The 23,434-nt window shown below is 39.8% G+C and overlaps 1 protein-coding gene across 1 annotated transcript in view; it reads left to right on the forward strand.

Moving 5' to 3' along the window:
• The first annotated feature begins 6,692 nt into the window (after positions 1-6,692).
• LOC135164472 (zwei Ig domain protein zig-8-like) overlaps positions 6,693-23,434 on the forward strand; it is a 99,209-nt gene continuing 82,467 nt past the window's right edge. Inside the window, exon 1 of the mRNA XM_064124865.1 lies at positions 6,693-7,346. Within this exon, the coding sequence (XP_063980935.1) occupies positions 7,292-7,346 (55 nt within the window). The 5' untranslated portion in view covers positions 6,693-7,291. The remainder of the gene's footprint in view (positions 7,347-23,434) is intronic.

Consider the following 23,434-nt stretch of genomic DNA (forward strand, 5'->3'; position numbering starts at 1 on the left):
ATGGGCATAACGGAGTGCATAGGAAACGATTAAATCCAATGACAGATTCTGGAATCCTTTGCTTAATGCAGTCCACCAGCCCTCTCACCACTGCCGTCTTTTACTCGAATTAATTCAAAGAAATCGCACTTCTTCACATTCAATAGCACAGATACAACTCCAGTTGTATAATTCCTTATCGTGACTGGCTGACTCGTCGGTTCATTTCGAATAGTGTAAATAGTATAAAGCATCGGATTTCGTGCTAATGAACATTTGGAAGTTCAATCGAAAGTTTAAACTCCGGTTTTAACAACCTTAATGTGAATCCAGCGAATCAGAGCTGTTCATTTGATGTCCAATAATGTTACTTCAGATAATTACGTCGGATTACCCGAAGTTGATGAGCTGGGGTGATTTATCAGGGGGGGTTTTGTATTGCAACTGACTGGAAAAATGGTATTCTTACTTATTGAGGGGTGATAATCAAATGGAGCCAATTTAGCGAAGATTTTTAGTCATTTGATGGAACAGAGTAGTACTCACTCGTAATGTTATTTTGTTAATGTTTTGCTTTCGATTGACCTACTTGCATCCACTATTACGAGTGAATAATCAAAATGGAAATTTCAATCAAAATAGCCCATAGAAAGGGTCAAATAATTCATGATATACCAATCACAATTGCGTTTGGTTCACTTCGCGTGAGGAAACAGTCAATAAAATATTAATTCCACTTCAATTGAAAACACTATTGAAATTTCCTGTGTGAATTTTCATGAAAATTATTGTTATAAGAATAGTCGGACCTATTTTTTACTCAGATTCTATAATGCGAAATAACTTAGAATATAATTTCCAATGATAAATGCAATTCTAGAGGAACAAATTTTAGGCGACACATTTTAACATTTACAGGCGACACCTTTATTTAATATATTTAGTTGCTATAAAATGTTGAACAAAACCTGCAAAACCAACACATCGAATTCTTAGAAGAATTCATCGTTCCCGACGAATCTAGCGTTCGCTTCTGTCGATAAACTAGGTGGCTGACTATTGATTCCCTGTACTACTTGCTTATTGGAAGTGGGTGAGTTTCCGCTAGCCGAGTTAACATGCTGACCCTTTTTACCATCAAGCCATCACGACACACTTCAAACGCAATGACTTCACCATCAGATTAACAATTATCAACTGTCGGAAAATAAATTTTCCCTCAATAAAAACTGAACCACAATTTGTTCTCTTTTTCTCCGCAGCGAGTGCCAAAAATTCACAAACAATTGTGTATCTTCCTCGCAACCGGGGTTTTAATTTGTTCCTAACCGGAACTTTGTAAAGTTGTTGAACAATCTTCTACGCTACGTGCGTTAGTGTCATGAGATTTCTTAAACTCAATAAAACTCATGTAAGTTCATTACATATGCATCCAACGCGCGCGACTGATGGAGAAGGAGGTAGATATAAAATAGTGAGTCAATCGGGTAAAACTTTGCGTTAGCGAAACTTCATCCTTACCCCTCTGGATTGAGATTTCACAAACTCTCCAAGACATTCAGGTGCTATAGCCAGTTATTTTTGTTCACGTTTGTCGCAGTATTTTTCGCCCCAGTCCTGCCCATTTTCTTCTTGAAGCGGACCATGTACTTCACATCATAGAACTGGACGACTCTCCTCATTATATTTCATACTGCATTATAAACATAAAGAAAAATCTCTTGACATTATTTGTCTTGCTTTCTCCCTCTCCCTCTCTTCCACTGGCGAAAATTCAGCATAAAAATACGCCCAAGAAATTCATTAATCCCGGAAACGAAGGTGGGAATGCAGCGATGCATTCGTCGGTCAAGTGGAACAGGCGATTGTAATGATCACTGGAGAGTGATCGTGTCAAGAGACGACTGAGTTATCCAATCGGCTAGGGCAATCGGAGAATGATAAAGTCAGTATGTGAAATCGGTAGTCAAATGGTAAAACGAGATATGTCAGTTTTGACTGCTGGCCAGTTTTTTATGGATAAAATGATAATAAACTTCTGCGATATTTACTCAGCGATTTCATGTAAGTTAATAATCCATCGCAGTAATGAATAATCTCTAAGTGCACTCGGGATTTCCATTTTGGATCTTGTGTTTGTTGAAATAAAAGAGAATGTTCATTTACATTGTTTATCGAAGTGGAACCAGGAGATAAGTGAATTCATTTCACTTTGCAAACCGCTCCTGGGCTTTTCACGAGTAGACCATAATGTCCTTAAAATCCCTCACCGCAAGACTGTCAATAATATTAACACTAAAAATAAACCACACCAATCTCACCTCTATCAAGCGCAAAAAATATCCTCCATAATTTCCCGGAAGCATTCAATGACAGTCTAAACCTTCCCATAACATCTACTCAAGTCATTTCCACGACTGCTTTCAACTCGCCTGTCATCAAATTAATGGCCTTTTCCCAATCTCCAGAGCAATTAACTGAGATGAAAGGGTCACATCATCAAACAGGATTTTCCTTTCTACGCATCCATCAAATGGAGGACGAACAATTCCGTTGAAAACACCAAAAATATGTAATCTCACCCCCCGGGCGTATTGTTAATACTGTAAATTAGATCCTCCTCATTGCGATCCTTACACACGTTTCAGCATTAATAGCAAAAAACGAGTGTATCTCCAGTCCCTCCAGCAGATTCGTAAATGCTTGATCCCTCTTGCTCGTCTCCTCCATTGGAGTATCCCCTTGTATACCACTGGCGATGTTGAAGCACTCCATTACGTTGGCCTTACGACGAGTAATCTGGTAATAGCATGTCGGCAAGTGACCCATTTTTCAGACAGCGCCAACTCGTTAGCGCTGGAAAATCCTCCCAACTCGCTCCAGGTCCTGCGCTATTTCTCTATCCTTTCTACACCGACTTCTCCTCTCTCCTGTACCACCCCCCTGCACCACCGCGCTTTTATCATCATCTTTTATTCCACTGTGTCGACTCTCTACGTGGCGCCTGGTTGGGCCCGCTTCGTCGGAAATGTCCACCTATTTCATGAAAAAGGATTGAATAACTACTCCTATTATTTTCCATCCCTCATCCGTTGCATTGCCCACACGTATTATATAATCATTTCGTACGGTCACATGAATTTTCTCTGAATGCAAATGTTAATTGAAGCTTATCATATGTCGAAATGACAGAAATATCGCCCTTTGATCATTCGGATGAAAGAGGATTATTCCACAATGAGCGATATTTTATATGTTGAAATTAAAATTTAATTGAAAATCCTAAAAGTGACGCATTTTCATCGAAACTCGAGTAATTTCGATGGCACAAATTGATACCTATATTTTTCACTGGTTGATTTGATTTCAGGTGCATGTGAGTGCCTCATTTACGAGAAACTGTGTGTGAAACTCTCTGATACAGTGAGAACCTTGGGGGAATCCGAAAATTTAGTTAGCTACGATGGAAAACTCTCTGTGTAAGCCACATACCCTATCCATGACTTGAAAATATCCCACGAAAAGTTTTACCTCACGGTACGACGTAACTAACCTAATTTTCCTCCGACTTGAGAACTACATGCTGCATTGGGGGAACTCTTATTGCTGAGGAAAATCGTCTCTTATATCCGCTTACACCGTTTCTCAAACAACGTCATTCATTTACCTCTCTGACCTATACACTGGGACGAATATTGACCCTTTGGGAGATTTTTACTGGCTGTAAAGTCTTAGCTTTTTTTTAAGGGATTGTTTTTTTATCCTCGAGGTTAATCTTGATATGTACTTGCAATTTATCCGTTCAATTACCATTTGATTTTCACAATTATTTTCACAAATATTTTCCGAGGCCTTGACATTTTCGATGAATTCAATATACATATGTACAGGGTGTCGAGCAGGTAGGGGCGAACTCTAAACAGGCATGTTTTGGGGGTGATTCTGAGCAGAAAAGTCCTTTTCTACTTTTCGATCGGACTCACCCCTGCAGAGATATGGGGGTGAAAAGAACGGCCAATGGGGCGCGAGCATTGCGCGGCTCTCCGTCCGTGTGCCGCGGGTAAGCAGTGTGCGTGCTTCCCCTTCTCCTCGGGCGGACGTTCCATTCCGCTAGTGAGTAAGAGAGAGACAGGGGGAAAGATATTTCATGACAATCCTTTCAGGGGGGGGGGGCGCTAGGATGATTAAAAACCGATTATTATTTACCTTAGTATTATTTATTAAAAGACAACATTCTGAAAACCGCGGGCATCCCCCTTGGCGTTCCAAAGCTAATTATTTAAATGTTAATTATCTCATTATGCAATAGCCTTACAGTGTTTTGTCAAGAGATCTTTTTTATTGTAAATTTAATTTACAACAAGAAAGGTCTCTTGACAAAATGCTGTAAAAGAGCCTATTATCGAGATAATTAATGATAAACAATCGCGGGGAAATTTCAGAGGGGATAGCTCGCGATTTTCGCGGAATCTGGAGCAATAACCGCGTTATCTTGATTATCACGTAAACAAATGGATTTACGGCCTTTTGTCACAAGACATTTTTTGCAGAGAATAAAATTATCTACAATAAATGTCTCCTGGTGGAATCCCGTAAATCCATTTGTTTATTGAATAATTGGATTTGAATTTTATTGCTCCAGATTCCGCGAAAATCGCGAGCTATCCCCTCTGAAATTTCCCCGCGATTGTTTATCATTAATTATCTCGATAATAGGCTCTTTTACAGCATTTTGTCAAGAGACCTTTCTTGTTGTAAATTAAATTTACAATAAAAAAGATCTCTTGACAAAACACTGTAAGGCTATTGCATAATGAGATAATTAACATTTAAATAATTAGCTTTGGAACGCCAAGGGGGATGCCCGCGGTTTTCAGAATGTTGTCTTTTAATAAATAATACTAAGGTAAATAATAATCGGTTTTTAATCATCCTAGCGCCCCCCCCCCCCCCTGAAAGGATTGCCATGAAATATCTTTCCCCCTGTCTCTCTCTTACTCACTAGCGGAATGGAACGTCCGCCCGAGGAGAAGGGGAAGCACGCACACTGCTTACCCGCGGCACACGGACGGAGAGCCGCGCAATGCTCGCGCCCCATTGGCCGTTCTTTTCACCCCCATATCTCTGCAGGGGTGAGTCCGATCGAAAAGTAGAAAAGGACTTTTCTGCTCAGAATCACCCCCAAAACATGCCTGTTTAGAGTTCGCCCCTACCTGCTCGACACCCTGTATAGTATACATATGTGTAGTATGTATGTATGGTAGTATATACCATGTTATCAATTCGAAAGATTATTTGCCGTTATTGCTATCTGTTTACGAGCAGAACGTGCGTTAATTTGTTGTGTCGGAAAAATCAACTGTTACTCCCCTGATTTCTTATTCTCAGTCTCCTCGACGAGCCTCTAAAATCCATCGTGTCTCGCCTATCAATTCCTTGTTTAGAAAACTCGGAAAACGCAGTGACAAGGAGCTTGTAGAACATCAAAAGGGCGCTGCGGGGCTGCAAGCATAAAACACTAAAACCCTACGTCTACGTCTAGACTTTATCCTCTGTCGCGTGTTAATCCGCAATATAAAATACTGTAATAAACCAAACGCTGTTCTCTCATATCTAGAATATTCGCAATAGAAATTCTCCTCAACTCCTACCAAAGTTCCAAGTTGTTCTGTAGCAAAGTGGTCGGCCGTGGGAGTGAGTCCAGTCAAGTTTTTGTTTAATTTGCGAAATACACCGCGAATTTTTATTAAAGACTTTCCGATAGGTACTTTTTTGTTCTAGAATCAAGGTCCTAAGTAAAATTCTACTTTTGTATTTATATTTTACTGTAATTAATTGGGATATACACAGGGTAGATGTTTGACAAAAAATTTTCTAACATTTTATTGACCAGAATTACGAGTCATCGCATCGTCATTTCTCCCTCGAAATTTATTAAACATTAATAAATAGTGATTAATCTTCATTTGGGCGCATAATAAATTTCGCCTTCCATTCCAATAATTCAGTGTATTTATTACCGTACCGCTACACAAATATTTATTTTTATCATAAAATCGTTCCAGACCGGAAATGAAGTCTAATCATCAAAATTTCCTGAAAATTGCTCTCCATGTCGTGGACTCATAATCTCCCTTTTCAATAGGAATATACCCTTTCGCCCGAGTGCACTTGCTCATTATCCCCTTGCAAACCAAACTAATTCCCCGATTGAATTCCATCAACTCTCTCCATTTGATTTAACCTTATTATTTCATTGTTCCTCATTGAGGTCACCTAGTGAGTGAGAATGCCAGCAGAGCAATGCGCTTTTTGCGGTAGCTCCGACCCCCGGGGGTGTTTAAGGACTGGGCTACAGTGTTTGACGGGTGCTATACCCACTGAGGCTAAAAATAACGATGGCAGCATCAGTAGCAGACATTTTCATGGTTGCATATAGTTATAACCGAGGGGCGCCAATGGGCTTTGAAGAATCACAAATCGGGGGTGATGGTAGAGTCATTCGGTCAGGATGTCGGCGTGACTTTGCACACCGCCTGGATCCTTCATATCTCCCAACATCACTGACAGAGCAGTTTGCCCTGCGCCACAACTACAATATAAAATCTCTCTTACTCTCCCTACTCACTGGATTCTCGCCCATTCCACGCAGTTGGAGTTGTACGCAAGCGTCAAACTCGAGAACAACCCTCCGCAGACTCATTTGGCGCGCGGCAACTCATCCGCTCACTTTGTCCGGGGCAAAGTTTAAAATCCACTGTGAAAATAAAATGAGCGCAACGTATTCGCTAATTTTTTAAAGCGTAAAATGTGATAATACCTATTTAAATTAATCATAACTCAAAACAATCGTTATTAATATTTTTCTCAACCCATATCAGACAATTTAACATATTTTTTCGCAGTTATAACTGTTAAATTGTTATCGGGAAACTTACGTTCACAATTGATTAAAGTAACTCCCCTGGAAATTAATTAAAATTGTCGTTATCGTACGATAGTTCAACTACAATGTTTATTGTATAATGCTTGACACCTATGATTATGATACCGGGATGATGTCTGTGAGAATATCGCGTGACACTGTCGCGTGGTGTGATCGACGTTTGTGCAAGGAAGCCGTGGTATTGAGACGGGCTCACGTATGTTGAACCCCCGGTGGATATCCTGCGGTGACACCAAGTGTTTACTGTGTGTTTGTGCGCGAGTGTACAGAGACGCTGGGTGACGTATAGTGTCAAGAAGAGTGTTGAGTATCAGGTGGTGAATTATTATTGCATTTCAAGGGACTTATTATTTTTAATGACCCAAAATGTTGCTTACGGTTGTACTTTGGCTCCTGATGATTGAGACGCCCGGTGCACAAGGTAAATTTTTATTTTTCAAGTGAGATTAATGGACGACGTGATGTCCCCTCCCATCGATTTTACGTCCAGCAATTTTTCTATTGAGATTCATCGCCAACTCCAGTGTCGAATATTAGTTGATTTATAAAGGGAAATTGATAGATTCATCAAAAATTCTATTCGCCGCTATCAATTTTCTCTCGTCTTTTTTCCTTACGTGTAATTTTTGCAAGAGGCTGATATTTTCTGGAAAAATTCTAGCGCTGTTGAGGTGAAATTCATGGCATCATATATCTCTTCATTTTTCAAATATTATTAGCCCTAATTGTAGGAAATACTATTAAAGTTCTTGAATGCACTGCAAACAGAATTAATGCGACATTCCCGGGATATACCTGCTAATTGTGTCCCTCACCGCGTTTCATATTCATGAGGCAGTAAACCACACTGGATTTTATGAATTCCATGTTTTTTTAATGTCACGACACCCCAACGACGTCTAGAAAATTTTTCCAGGAAGGAAATACTAAAAGTTTGTTTTAATAATTTTATTCAAATACACTCTAGCCATTCTCAACGCTCTCACAGAATGGATTAAATGCATTACCTCTTAACCGGTTGAATTTCCCTCCCCACCCCCTTTCCACTCGCCATTTAACTGAAGAATTACGCAATATAGATTCAATGATGCGCAGAATCGGATATTTCAGTCATCGGAATTGCGTAACCAACTAATTTATCGCTTCGTGATTGGTAAATTGAATGAATAAGTTTGATTGAGAGAATTTTGGCAGTCGGTCAGATTGAAATTTCACGGGTGTATTGCTCGATTCAATGTCAAATGCGCATGTCCCGGGTGCTTGTACTCATACAAAGATTTTCAACCTGATTTCCGGTGATTTCTGACATTCGTATTTTTGACGTGAAGCAAATACCTAACTAAATATACATGACGCATACGAAATGATATAGACGTTTCACTATTCCCTTCCATATCCACCCATGTTGTCGCACGAATCCACAAATCCGGAAATCTGTGGAAATGTTTGAGGGAAAATCACTTTACCGCTTGAAGGTTGGAGGATAGCCTCGTGTCGTACTTGAATCTCATCAGTGGATGTGTGTCAGAGAGGGGCACGTGGAGAGTGGGAATTGAGTAGAAAGAAAACGTTTGGAGATTTTCGTTTTTCCTCACTGGATTCTCCTTCTCCAGCCGGTGACTTTTATCCACCATTCCCTTACCATGATATACAAATCCAGTCACTGACTGCCCTGACTAAAAAAAACCCAATGAGGAAAAAAGTGTGGAAGATATCGAGAAGCGAATTGAAAACTTCTTGAATTTCACGAAAAATTGAACCCAACGTGAAAAATTCTTTCAATGGAAGCTCCATCATTCTGCTTCGGTTGAAATGGACCGCGGAGATCCTCGGAGGTAATGGAAAGTGATGTTTAAGAACCCGAGAAAAATAACAAGACTAAATAATGCTTCATAATTACGCGGAGAGAATTTTTTTGTTAATAATTATACTTTCGTTTTGTAGACGTGTATTTTCCGTGGATATATCTCACTTATGTCACATTTTTCTCTCCCTCTGTAATAATTTCTATCCACATAGTTTATCCCCATAATTGACATAAGTGAAATATTATATCTCTAAGGAAAAATAGAATGAGATGTTTACACACCCAAAATTTTTCAAAAAACATTCACGAAAGAGCGAAATAATTTTCACCAAAAATTCCTCTCCACGTAGCTGTCCAGGGAATTTAGTCGCAGATATAAATTTCATACTTCAATAAAAAGTAAAAAAAAATCTTGTTGCATCGTAGTTTGAGGGTCAGAGCATAAAGTTTTAAGGAGGTAGTGGTGTAATACACCCGCCCAGAAACAGCCGGCTGTTGATAAATATATCGCGGCATGTGGGTTTGAAAAAAAATTCAATTAACTTCCATTCTTTTTATAGCTACATGAAACAGTAAGAAAATATTAATATCACGAAATATTCACCATAGAAGAAGCCGGCAACATTGAATCTTTTACCATATTCTCTAAAAATTCATAAATCACAGGGGAACGTTTCTTTTACAATGCGGTATCTGTGGTACCGGACGAAAAAAAAATTGCAAAAAAGAACTTTTTCATGTCACGCCGGTCGTCAATCGCATGGAAAAAGGGACGCTTTTAATATAAACCCCTGACGCATGAGCTTTTAAAGACATCCAATAGCCATTACACCCTCCCATATTCGCTGGTTCTTTACCCATGCCATCAGACGCTCGGCATTTTCAAACAGAAATTCTCGGCAGTGGAAAAAAAAATAATGGAAAATCATCTACGCCCCGTGGGCTATGCATATTCAATAAACCCGTTGCATCCTCAGCCAATTTTTATTAGAAAATATCGAGGGAGGACAGCACCCAAAATTCCCAGTACATGCGTGACAAAATGTAGAGCGGGAGACATTGACGTAGCAGATTGAACGAGGGGAGAGATGGGCTGGTGAAATATATCAAAATGCTTCGACGCATTCGACCCGGCATGGTCATCGAAAACGGTTGAGTCTGTTGTTGGCAATCAGGAATCCGATGAAACGGGCTTTTCCCCGCGATGAAAAGCGCTGCAACCGCTTGTTTCGTTGGTCCACAGCCAGGGTTACCTGCCGCAGCCATTTGTAGTTGTAAACCCTCCCCTTCCTCTCTCCATCTACCCCTCTACGTACAGAGGTTACATGGGTAAAGATAATACGAATAGAGGGAGAAGTTGTACCGCATACTAGATCCAATGGCTGGTGGTGGGTTACCACTTGGGGTCTTGTCGTTCGCACCGCCAGCTTGGATTATCCCTCTGCGGCAATTAACTGTTAGTGATTCGGAAAACGAGGTAAAAACAAGTCAAGATGGCTGGGGGGAGGGAGTGAAGGGGTGGGCGCAGAGGTGGGGAGGACAGGGTCAATGGGACAATGAGCCCAATAAGAGGGTGAAAGGAGGACAGGCCGGGCACGAGGCGCTCGGCGACTAATGTGGAGTGAGAATGTAACGGGTCGGTGACTTTATCACAAACAAGTGTAGAGGAAGCTTCCTCACTTGGTTACTAGTACAGAGCCGTTGGGACACTTTCCCATTGCACTGGAGGCACCTCCTACTCCTCTACACGAGTACTTCTCCTCGCCAAAAGCTCTTCTCTCCTGCCGGCTGCCTACCAACGATACCGAACTGCAATGTTAAGTAGTTTATATGGGCACAAGAGCTATCGCTTTTACGACACTTTTACCATACCGTGAATTGACACTCGTTCCAGTTTATTCGATACTTACTTCGTTTCTTTTTTTTTCATTTGTTTGCATTCCTTGTTTTTTTTTTCTCTGCGTCTGTATATTTTTACGTTTCTCTATCTTTATGGGCTGGGCTTTCTACTGGGAAGAGGATTGTAGTGGGCTTTTGTCGGGATTTATGTTGAATTTTGAACGTCAATTCTTATTATTATTCTATTTTTTCGAACACTTACTCAAATGATCGTATGAATGGCTTTTGGGGGATGTGATTTTGAGCATTTTTTTGGTAAATAGTGGACAGGGAGTTTTTATCGGCACTCATTTTTATTTTCTACTACTTCTTTTTTTATTTAGTTTTTTTACACTGCCGAGGTAGTATGTTCGACGTGCACAAAGGGATTAACCGGATTTCGTGGCTGTGGAGCCCGCCGGTGGAGATAGTTTGATAGTTTTTGTGGCTTGTACACAGCGGGGAAAATGGAAATTAAAATTTTCTACTGACACAATTTTTTTACCGATGGGAAAAAAAAAATTCTAAAAAATCACTTAAAACTGGACTCAAGCAAATTTTTGAGGCAATTAATTTTTATGTGAATGGAAATTACAGAATTATGCGCCGTCGATGTGATCAGTTCATTGGTAAAAAATGAGATAAAATGAAACAGGATTAAAAACGGAAATGGAAAAGAAGCAATGCCCCGCACCAATTCAAGAGGGGAAATAGTACAGCCGGGAAAATGGGTAGAAATCTACTTTCCCGTTGAATTACCGTCCCCAGGATTACCTTTTGCTGAAGTAATTGGAATATCTGTTTTTTTTTCTTCCATGTGATGTTAATTTTTTATTCATCCGAGAGCTGAATTTCCTTCATTCGAGGAACAATAGATTCGGGTTGCGGGGGATGAGAACGGATATTAGTTTCTCTTCAGTGCGTAATTGTAAACTAATCCACATAGAATTACACAGTCACTCATCGAGCTGCCTGACAAATGGTTGAGTTGAACTACTGAGGACGGAGACCCGTACAATTGGTTGTATCACTTATCTATCCATCGGTAGTAAATAATGGATTCAATTGCTCGTGAATTGAAGTCACTTTAGCATTACCATTACGGGGCTTCTCATTCGTGTTGTAATTAGTCATCATTATCTTCTCAATTAACGTTCCATGCATTCAGTGGAAAAATAAAGTAGAAATGATTATTATTTGGAAAACAATATACCGGGTAATTCACACACGATGAACCACCAATGTGTCCTTCCACCTCAAATATTTCAACATTTGGTGTTGCAAATTTGTGATTTACCGTTAATATTTCTCCGTGACCAATATTGTTGCTACAGTAACGTTGGAAATCGATGATCAGTGTATTTCGGAAAATTTTTCACTTTCAAATTTTGTAATCGTTCACAGTTCGTCGAGTAATTTTTACCCTCTGAATCACCCTCAGTGCCAGTATCCCCTAAATTCAAGAATATGTTTACCAGGATTCCTCCTCGTCGAGAAATAATACTCACGAAATATTTGCAATATCCTAGAATATCTCCCGCGACACTGAACAGCAGAAATTAGGAACGAATTTGTCGATAAAAAAAATTGCTGCTAACAAAACCACTTTTATTGCACATTACCTTCATATACGAACTTCCCACGAGTATCACTAGACCATACCTGTATCAGGTAACGCTGGTTACTGGGATGTGCAGGAAAGAGGGTGTGAATCCTGACCCGGGACAAAGTTTTTGGAGTGCCATTAAAGTTTCGCACCCTATTGCTTTCCCAGAACATTGGTCGTTGTGGCCTTCAGAAGGGCTCTTTCGTGCCTCGATGGACCGGGGAGAAAAAGAAAATCTGACTGTACCAGGGAGAGGATGGCGAAGGCGAAGGATAAAAACGATGAAAAAAGAATATCAGAGAAGTGTAAAACTTTTTGGTGCACGACAACAGGCGCTTTAGCTGAGGGTAGCATTACAGCGAACGTGAAATTGATTTCAAGTTTTTTTTTTTCAGTCAGTCTCCGGTGGAAATGCCGACGATGAGTCAAGCGAGTACTTAAATTACCGAGATTTCAAACTCTCCCACCCGGAGTACCAATAAATAATCCAATGTCGTAATCTTGATGGGTGAGGGTGGGCTGAAATACACTCTTTTCAACGAAGGGGGATAGTGCTCTGAAGCGGAGAGATGGCGGTATGAATTCTATACTCGTTATATGGAGTTTGTATGAGGCCCTGCGGAGGGCAGGCCCCAACGGCCACAGGCGGCCGTTTGCCTGTCTAGGTCGGTTTGATATAGTGCCCCGAGAGATGGTCAGCCTCCCACTTCTGCACCCGCTGGCAAACTGACATTGAATTATATCGCGTGGCGAGGTACCACAAAAACCATTCAGCTTTTCACTGTCTCAGGAATACGCTGTGATGATGGTAAAAACCTCAAACAATTTGTTACGTCATTCGTGGGCTTTTTGTTTCTATTTTTCACAGCTTGTCTCTGTTTTTTTCATCGGAATTTTCCTGAGATTCTTTAACCGCTTGCGACTTACGAGATCTACTCGGCAAATTTAAATGTCTAGACCGTAATTTTTCACCGACGATCGAGGTAAAAATTACTAAATTATTGTAAATACTATTGAAAAGCTCTCTTTCTAGGTCAATGGCCCGAATGCCCTTATCTTCTATCGATTTTTAATACAAGCGCTAGAGTGTGTCAAAGTAATTCGGAATGAAATCGTCAATATTGTCCTCCAGAAAATACAACCCATCTCCTTGCATGAAATACAAATTTAATTACAGTAAAATTTTCTCCCTCCCCTATTCGTATGTGAGTGTTCTCACGTCTAGCAAACAACCAGTGTACCACAAATGAATTCCGCCCCTCGCACTCTGTTTGATTTGACTAGTGTGGTACTTTCGCACGTGGACATGGTATTGTTAGTGAATGTCCATGAAAATAATGGTGAAGTTGACATGAAATTCAATTAGAAATTGTCGGTTGAAAATTTCATTAACAAGGATAATGAGATTCCTCCAGTGGGGGAATATTTGATCATTTCTTCATGCAATAAAGTAGAAAATTCAATAAGCCATGTGTATAACTCGGGGCATGTGTATTTGCAGAGTTCACGATTCGTTGAAAACTCGAGTGGTTGGACGGCAATGACAATCGGGCAGTATTCCAAATCTTGAGTTATTTTTATCTAGAGAAGGAGTCTACAATATATTCATAAAAGATTTCCAAAAACCAGAAAAGTTTATTCCCAGCACGAACGCTAGAATAATCCTGAGATTATAAATGTATCTACCTCATGAACCGTGTATATAGATATATGAATTTGGCAGACTTACGAAGGTGCCTTGAGAATTTTATTGTCGGGGTCAGTCGTCTATTCCGTCTTACCGCCTCTAACATACTCGAGGATTCCCGCTTGCCAACGATTTCCCTGTCATAGAATATCCCAAGGAAGTTCCCGCACGCCATCACCGATACAATTGACGTATCTCATCTGTATCTCAGCTCCTGAATTTTTCCTCTCCGCACGCAATCGCTCAATTTGATAGCATCCTCACTTTTCTCCCGAATGATTGGATCCCCACTACTGTCTCTAAATTTCACGAGACTGCATTCAGAATTCCGGACACTCTGGATCTCCACCAATCGCCGGCAATTCCTCACTCTTGTCTCCACTCCAGTCAGCGACTGGCAATCAGTCAGCCGCTGGATCCACATAATGTAGTAGCTGATATAAAAAAATGCCATACCCTTCTGTCGTTCAGTACCAATATATGAACCTAGAGACAGACGAAAAACAAAGTTATGTAGAGACGAAGAAAAACATAAGTGTACCCCGTCATCTTGCGTAAATCTTGTCCTGCCTTCCTATGAAATATAAGATGTGGGACACACCGAGTGCTTGCATAATAAAGCGAAGCGAATAGTCTGGGTGAGCGAGACGTCACCTGCTCCACACCTCCACCTCCTCGACCCCCCTGATTCCACCGAGATGGCATGCAGAGGAGGCTCGCTCTCTTCCCATTTCCCTGTATATCCTGCCCGATGTATATCATCAGCAAGCTAAAACATTTTTGATATCCCAGTACTGAAGCCATCGCTCGATATTGGAAGCCCCTGCACCCGGATCACTCCATTGGAACCTCCAAATACCCAAATACATACACCAGCCACATCCATACACGTAATATCGAAAATGCTTTTATCAGAATCAGAATATCATAGGGGTTTGATTCGACGATGGTCTGCATCAATGTTTAGGGTGATTGCAGGTACTTACATGTACAATTGAAAGCAACTGAATTTAGGTAGCTTTGGAAAGCAGGTATAATCGCTTGCATACACACAAGCCCTTTAGCAATCCCAATGCTCATCCTCAAACCAACATTGGATCGAGCCCCCCCACAATCCTGTCGACATCATTATACCGCATATGGACCACTGTCGCTTATTCGGTAATTCAATTATACCTGAAACCCATATACACGAATGTCCTGTGCTCGTGGTATTTTGAGGTGATGCTTCACTATCTGATGTCCTCAACACACTTGTAGAATCTGTATTTGACGCTTTCACAATCGTAGTAGGACCAAATTCATTCGGTACACCAATACACTGATGGAAAAGCCCATCCAGTTGGTGCATACCAATTGGTGAATTGATCCAGTTGAATCTGTTTTGGGAGAGTGTAGAGTTACCGATGCTGAAAGGGAATGCAATATGAAAGAGCTATCTCAATTTTACCTCCCTCATAGCTCTGTTGACGCCTACATACTCAGCTTACTGAAAAACAGTTTTCCATGGCAATAGAAAATCGAGTGACACCAATTTGTGAATTTCATGTTCAATATACGAGTGAATCCATAATCCTCGTGTTGTACCTATAATACGGTACATTCAATATTGAATATTACATTTCCCTCAGCATTGAGCGGTGTTTGGTATGGAGGAGAGTCGTATGATGATAAAAGAGATTATCTGTCGAATACAAAAATCAAAGAGGAAACGAAAGCCGAGGTAGAAACAGGAATGAGAAGGGAATGTGGAGATAAAACACGACAGTTTAATCCGATATCCAAAGTCAACGGGCGGATATATCAGACAGCCCGTCCGCTCATGATCCATAGAACGCACATGCATCGCACTCAGTTTCCGGGAGAATAGGACTGGAAAACTGTTAACGTTTGGTCAAAAAGTTTTACCTCTATCAATTGCAAGCTTTTTTTTTAATCCTACACGTGAATCGTTCTTTATCTGACCTATCACAACAACTTTCCCGGTTTAATGCTCATTATTCCTTGAGTATGTTGCGGATGCTCTTTTTACGGACTAATCCGTCCAAAATAATCTTCAGGAGCTTTGTCAACAGTGACTTCAAAGAATGCCTGTGATTCGTGAGCCAAAAGTATCTTTCCATGGTAGCATTCAATCAGTATGTTTGGTCCTGGTCTTTATGCTGCATACTGCTCGAGTGGGGGGAGGACTCAGTGCAACAATTAGGTCTGAAACTTGGTCCTATTAACAGTCACAGTAATCAGCTTTTCGTGTAAGACCTTGGGAGAGCAGCAAGTACGATGAACGAGCCCGCTAACGATGTATTCAAACTAATATCGTGGTTTTGGCTGTGTGTACGCACCAAGATTTTATCCAGATGGTGCACAGTCTTAGGTAGAAACGTTTAATAAGCTTTATAGTGCAGTTTAGATGGAGTATCGTGTTCAAGCATGTGCTCTCTAATATTCCTCGCTATGAGACGAATTCTTCCTTCATTCTGTACAATTTCTGGGTGGGTGATTTCTTCTTGAGGACGCATGCTCTCTCCTCACGAATGAAATATCCGATGGAAATTTCCGGGGTCTTTACGATGAGTATTTCGTATAAAACGTTACACCTGAATGACTGTTCAAACTCGGGAAAAAAGGGGCTTTGAAGGAGTGAGCAGTTCGATTAATATAGTTCTCAATACTCCATTCTACCGATGATCAGATATCAATTGTTAAAGTTGTAGATAATGACGATAAAATAGAGAAAAACACTCTATTGAATATTTTAATATACCATTGTTTTCAATTTTTAATGTTATTCCCATCAATTTTGACGGAGGAACGCGATACGTCTCCTGACGTAACAATATGTAGATGGAGAATATTATGATGGAAATTCGATATTTGAATTTTCTTCCCTCTACATCGAATTCCAGTTTGCCTTCTGGAAAAGTTCTATTAAACTCACTAGGAATTTTCACATTTTTCTTGCAGTATGGTATATCCAACCCAACTGGGAATTGAACAATTCCTTCTCAATCACCAATGCAAAGTGAATGGATACAATGAATGTCTATTATTTAAATCACATCGAACAAACTTTCAAATACCGTGCAGTCAATGTTAACAGACACCTCTGAGGAAGCAAAAAGTTTCCAGTTTCAGTATCACGATACTAAAATTCAAACCATTATGATGAAAATATTCAACATATATTTCCAACCCTCATATCAGCAGTTATTATTGTTTAACCATTTCTGGCGACCATAAATGCGTGAATAATCTCATTCCCATAGTTAGCGACGTTGAAAACTAATAGTAGACTAGCTTCAATATTTACCAGCGGTTTGGGCAGTGCTAACAACATTTCCAGATAACCCACCACAATTTATTTTGTACAATGTATTATTCAGAAATTATAACAAAGCGGGTACTTGCCCCCGAGGAGATTGTCAAAAACTAAGTTTCAGTCTTTGCAGTGTTCTCCTTCTGCTGTTTGTGCGTTGAATTGTGCAAATTGTTTTCTCTATCTTCGTGAATGTCAAAAAGGACATGCAAGAGCTCAGGGGGTGTACGAGGAGATTGTAAGACAATGGAAGCGAGAGACTGGAGATAGAATGTAGGCTAGTACTCGAGTAGATATGTAAGCATTGTATCGTCCTTGGTTAGGTACATGCGAATAACAATAGCTACATGCCAGTAATAATATGACAGATAGACGTGTAATTATCTTCGGGGGACTGACTGTTCGTGCCCATTGTCTTCCATCTTGATGCGCATGTTTGTCCATTTGCCACGTGATCCAGGGGATTATGGGATGAGTGGGGAAATCCTACGGACTATTGATAACTCACCCTTGGTGAATTGGCAAACGGATTATCCTATTTTTAAATTAAAAAATACGTTATCCTCAACCATTCGGGATTAATTAATTAATTAAACTAATATTTACGTTCTCCTCATCGACAATATTCGGTATTGATATGACGAGTGAATTGTGGCATAATATTCTCAATTAAAAACGTCTGTCATTGTCTTTTTCACTGACGAATCGTCACGCTCTGTCCCGAAACTTTTCGAAATTGCTGAATATTGATTGAATGGATTGAATAAATTGATAATTAATTAAGACGATAGTGAAAGAATATTCTAGTAGCTTCCTTTTTAATTGTTATTTACTTACCACTGTGATATACCTCCGTCGGAAGTGGAAATAGGGATTTATGAAGTTTATTCATCTCTCTCAAATTTGAACAAGCGGAGAGATCAACTTCAATGGAACCCCAGTACCTGAAGTGCTTCATCAGCCTCATCTAGGTGAAATAAAAAATATTATTAACTCGTGAATCTCCATAAGTTCCGAATGCAAGTGCTTAGGGGATGCAAATATTTCAACAAATTTTATGCAGTACTTTAATGAACATGTGCTAGAGTCGGATGGCCCTGCTAATACCGCAATTCATATCGGTGTCATTACACTCATTCATGCGATCCCACTGTAGTTACCTCCAGTCGTCGCCCACGTGAAAGAAAAAACTGAAAAATCCCCCCTTCCCAGGGGGAGGAGACATTATGTTCGTCGATTATTAAAGTTGGAAACACGGAAATTCAATATCTCCCTCGCCTATTGAAATAGCTCCAGTTAACAAGGGATACATTGTAACTGGTATCGTGTAATACACTTGGCCTCCCAAAATTTCCCGGTAAATTTAATTAAACAAATTAATTAATGACCGGCCACCACCTGATGATATTTTTTAATCACTGAGGTGAGAGCTCCGCAAAAGTATGTCACTGGGAATTATGGTTGAAGTGTTTTCAATCAGCTCACTCTTCAAGTTGGTCATTATTATAACGATTTCCATTGTCATCGGTAAATATGAGTTGAAATGAGCCGCGGTATCATCAATCGCTATTCAGTGTCACCCAGACTATTACGGTATATTAATACAGCTAAACGATAATTGACCCCAAAACCAGATTGAGCGATGGTAGCACATGAGTGACTTATTGATTTATTCCGAGGTGTATATAGAATTACAATAGATACCGCAAACAATTCACCATAGACTCGATGGTGGGGGTGTTGTCCCTTTGAAAAGCCTCGAACATTTCGATTTCCCGTGGGATGCAGACTCACCGAGAACTTGGGTAATTGTGGAATGCAAATCGGTGAGGCACACGATGCACCAAAATCATTCGGGACGGCATTCCGATGCAGTGAATTCTCCATCAAACAGACTACCATCGTCACTCACCAATCTCCAAACATCTGCATACGGTTCAATCTAAACAGCATTCTCGAATCTACATACTGAGATGGAAAATGTTTCATCCAGTTAATTTGTTGTACAAGTACATTTGGTAATTTTGTTGTTATGGCTGGATAAAGTTTGTTACGTTTATAATGGTTTACGCAGTGATGCTGGGATATTAATGTGAACACGTTGCAGGACAACGCAGAAGCCAAAATACTTGTCTAAGTACCTCGGGTGAACAGCCTCGGTTAAATTAGTCATGGTGTATGTTGTAAGGGTTAAAGTTTCGAGTAGAAGCGGTGGGAAGAACGAGACATTAGGATTGGCCAAGGAATTAGCATATTCGAAAGTTTCGCAATTTAACGGCAGGGAGCGTCGAGAGACGCACCCGGAGAATATCGTCTGGTGAATTTATTGAAACAGATCCGAATGCCCTTGTTAACCTATGTATTGGGCGAATGATGAACCGACGATGAAATCAGTCAATACGAGGTGTTTCACGAGCTTTTTAAATTTGAGTTGCTTTTTGGTTCAGCGCAGTAGGTCATTCTTGACATATATATACATAAGAAAATCGGCTAATTATGGATTTATGATTTAATATATCGATAAAATATATTTTGAGAAACTCTTCATTGGAAAAATCACTCTGATTTCATTTCTGTGTTATAATGAAATCTTTCTCATCGATAGAGCTTCTCCTCCAATTTCAATACCATATCTGCAGAATTGATTCGTAATACCAGCCATTTATTCAATACAACGAATCTCAACAAGTAGTTCATGCCTAGATTCATAGTTGTAACCGGAGGTCAAATTAATTCATCCACAATTCTCACGTGTAAATAGAAAGTACATCCTCCACAAACTTCGTTCGCAATCTAAATTTCATTGAGAGGTAGAGTTGCATAGCAGTTGGTGGTGATGGAGAGGGAGGATTGGATTAACTCGCACCATCGATTAAATGTCTGCCCCGGTGCGTTTCCATCGTTGGAAATCTCACGCCAACTTTCAGTCCAAGCGAAAATGCCCTGTGAAACTTTGACGTTAGATTCAACTTCTTCTCTACCTTTTGCGATATTTTATATCATTTTCCACCAATACCGCAGAAACTATATATTCTTAATCGCTTTGCCCGAGAAAACTTTTCGTATTATTTTCGTGCCGACACAACGCAACCATCGGCTGCCTATCGCTTTTTATTTGTCAATCAAAAAAAGTTTCGCCGCAACGAAGTGACAAATTTATTTCTGAACAACACGTTAATAGCAATGGTTGGCTGTGGTGTTTATGGGAGGTGCTAATGCGTCACATGAGTTATCATTAACGGTCACATGATGAGGCAGCCATAATTTTCATGCACGAGAATTCCTCTGGCGCTAGACAATTGACCATTTTACTGGATAATACGGTAATCTCTGCCTGAATTTTCCCAGAAAAATTGTGGAATTTTTTTCTCCATGTGCTGGGGTTTTAACATTAAACGAGGCTGGTATGTGTGTCGAATAATTTTCGGCTTATGAATAAAGAGGATTTCTTTTCATTTAATTTACGCCCATGTAAACAAAATCGTCAAAATTCTCCTTTTCGCCTGGAGTAGTAAAAAAATGCAACAGAAATATTTGCAGTTTTATTCCATCGAAATACTTCAAATATTTAATTAAAATAAAAAAAACCTCAGCTCCATACCGGAATGGGGCCGGCGGGAATGGATAAACGCTCACCGAGTAAAAAAAAATGAATTCCTGATAAGAAAAGTTGAGGCTTTACCATACCAGAGAAATTGACTGCGAAGCACTAGAGAAGTTTTCATTACCCAGAGTACGCCCAGACGTCTAGAGTATTTCAAATCCAAGGTAACTAAATCTCTTCAAAACAGGAGAGGAGCATTAAAAAATTTCGGATACAAAATATTTGCAGTTTAAAAACATAACTTGCCCAGGATCGCAACCTAGGCAATGTCGAAGTTCATTCAACTACTCAGCGAGCATCTGTCCAACTTATGAGGAGCGGTATAATCCTCTCATGGGGGTATGTACGCCAAAGCAAGTAAAATCCAGTTGAACGGATCATTGCCCGTAGAGTCTGTAATCCTATTGCATTCTAGTCCATCTGACAAAGCTCAGACTCAGCAGTCATCCAGCCGTCCAAGTAAAAATTCAAGATGATCATCAAAAACAGAAGATCAGTGGAATAAAAGAGACACAAACCAGGAATGAGTTGTTACCCCTGGAGAAACTATTCACCGTGAGAGTAGTTTGGGTCGAGCTCACATTTTATACTCGAGAGGCGTATCCCCACCTCTTCTCTTCATTCAGCAAAGAGGATGGCCTCCTGCACTACTGCAGATATTTTTCATCCCCGGGAATCGGAGTTTAAAGCTCCCCTGGAATACGTCTCGACGAGTTTTCCAACGTGAAGCTCAGAAACTCGTAAACAATTTTATAATTCTCATACAATACACGTTAAGTAACAAGCCATAAGTACGTGGCTGATGTGTCGTAAGGCTTTTTATTTCGTTTTATTTTATTACGTCATTTGTACCTTCCTCGTGTACTGAGCCGTCAACGTTACTTCGCAAGAAAATTGTGGAATGTCGGGGAAATTGAAAAATAATTACGACGTGTTGATGGAAAAAAAAAGGATAATTTTGTCTGATATTCCGTAATCTACAAACGTATGAATGGATGGAGAACAAAATTCCAAAATTCTTCTGTGAAAAATTCAGGCAAAAATCAGCGTCGTGTCAGGCAGAATGCGTTAGACGGCGATAATTTTAGAAAAAAATTATTTTACTGTTCCATAAAAATGTAGCACACGTCATCGTCCCCTCATTTCTATTTCAAAACACTAAAAATTAATATATGATGATGAAATTTTATTTTATAGGTTAAAGAAATGTTACTCTGCTGAAAATAAAAATTTATGTGGTAGGGTAAAAATGACTGTAGCGATAATGTAAAATTTACCAACCATAAAAATTGTCGGGGTAGAAGGGTACAATTTATGAGGCGTCATAATAATATTTCTCTAGCCTAGAATAATTTTTATCCAAATGTTTTCTCCATGCGCTGCCAAAAAAAATTCGCACCACCCAATCAAAACTTGATCCCTCATTTTTTTCCATTACACAGTAAATTTTATGCAATAAGAAAATGGTTTATCATCATATGCATAATCACATGTACTTTTTCAACTTTTTCTGTCTTGTAAACCTACTGATTCATGTGAAATTTTGGGAGCAATGGAAATGAGATATCAAAAAAACTAGTAACTGCACGCCCACCGATCTCTCCCTTCCTACTAATTACAAATTATAGCCATCTAGACAGTAGCATCGCTGTGATAAAAATGGTGTTTTTATACCTCGAGGGAGTAACTCTACTAATAAGAGTACCTGCATTCAACAAATAATTTTTTTCTTCCAATTCTGGATATTGAGTTTCCCGTTGATGCCTCAGGCAATCCATCTGAAAATTGCGTGGGTCGGTGTCGAATGACTTTTGTCCGTTCTGCCAATCCCCTAGTAATCCAACTTCCAGCTAAGCAATATAAAATATTACCATTATACATTCTGTCGGGACCGCGCAAAAGTTGGTCGTATCAGATGACTAGGACTGAAAAGGCAGGGAATTTAACCAGTTATAAAAAAATCCACCCCCTGGAATCAATCACGTCTGTGTATACTTCTTTCTCCAGCGTAAAACAAAGTAAAACTCAGATATAGAAAAACTATAAGAGGTGAAAAAAAATCTGTCATTTATTTGAAAAGTGCTTGGGTGAAGAAACCTTCAGTGTGGAAGAGCGCTAGCCGTAACGACGACTCGTTTATATCGCCTCACTAAGAGTAAACTGAGTGTGTGCACAGCGAAAAGCACAAATACTGGAGAATGAGAGCGATGAGGAGAGGAAAATGGAGAAAGGGAAACAAAAAGCGATTTGAAAGCAAAGGAATTCCGGGAATAAAAAAGCAAAAGAAAAATGAATGAAAGACAGAATGGAAGGGAAAAGAGTCGAGGAGGAGAAGAGCAGAGCCGAATGGCATTTTGATCGATGAACCAAAATGAAATTTATTTGAACTGTAACATTCGAATATTCCGGCCAACGATACAAACCCCTTGAAATACTTTCAAATATCATCTTGGCCACCGTTTGCTCAAGTCAGACAAATCCCCCCACACTACAGTTCTGTTTACCAACAATTTCCCTCAGGGCAAAATTGATAAACGAATAAGAGACGCGCTATGAATTCGATAATTTTTTTTCGGTGATTCCCTTATTTTTCACAGCGGACGCATTGATG

Source organism: Diachasmimorpha longicaudata, chromosome 7 (assembly GCF_034640455.1).
Source record: "Diachasmimorpha longicaudata isolate KC_UGA_2023 chromosome 7, iyDiaLong2, whole genome shotgun sequence".
Classification (NCBI taxonomy): Eukaryota; Metazoa; Arthropoda; class Insecta; order Hymenoptera; family Braconidae; genus Diachasmimorpha; species Diachasmimorpha longicaudata.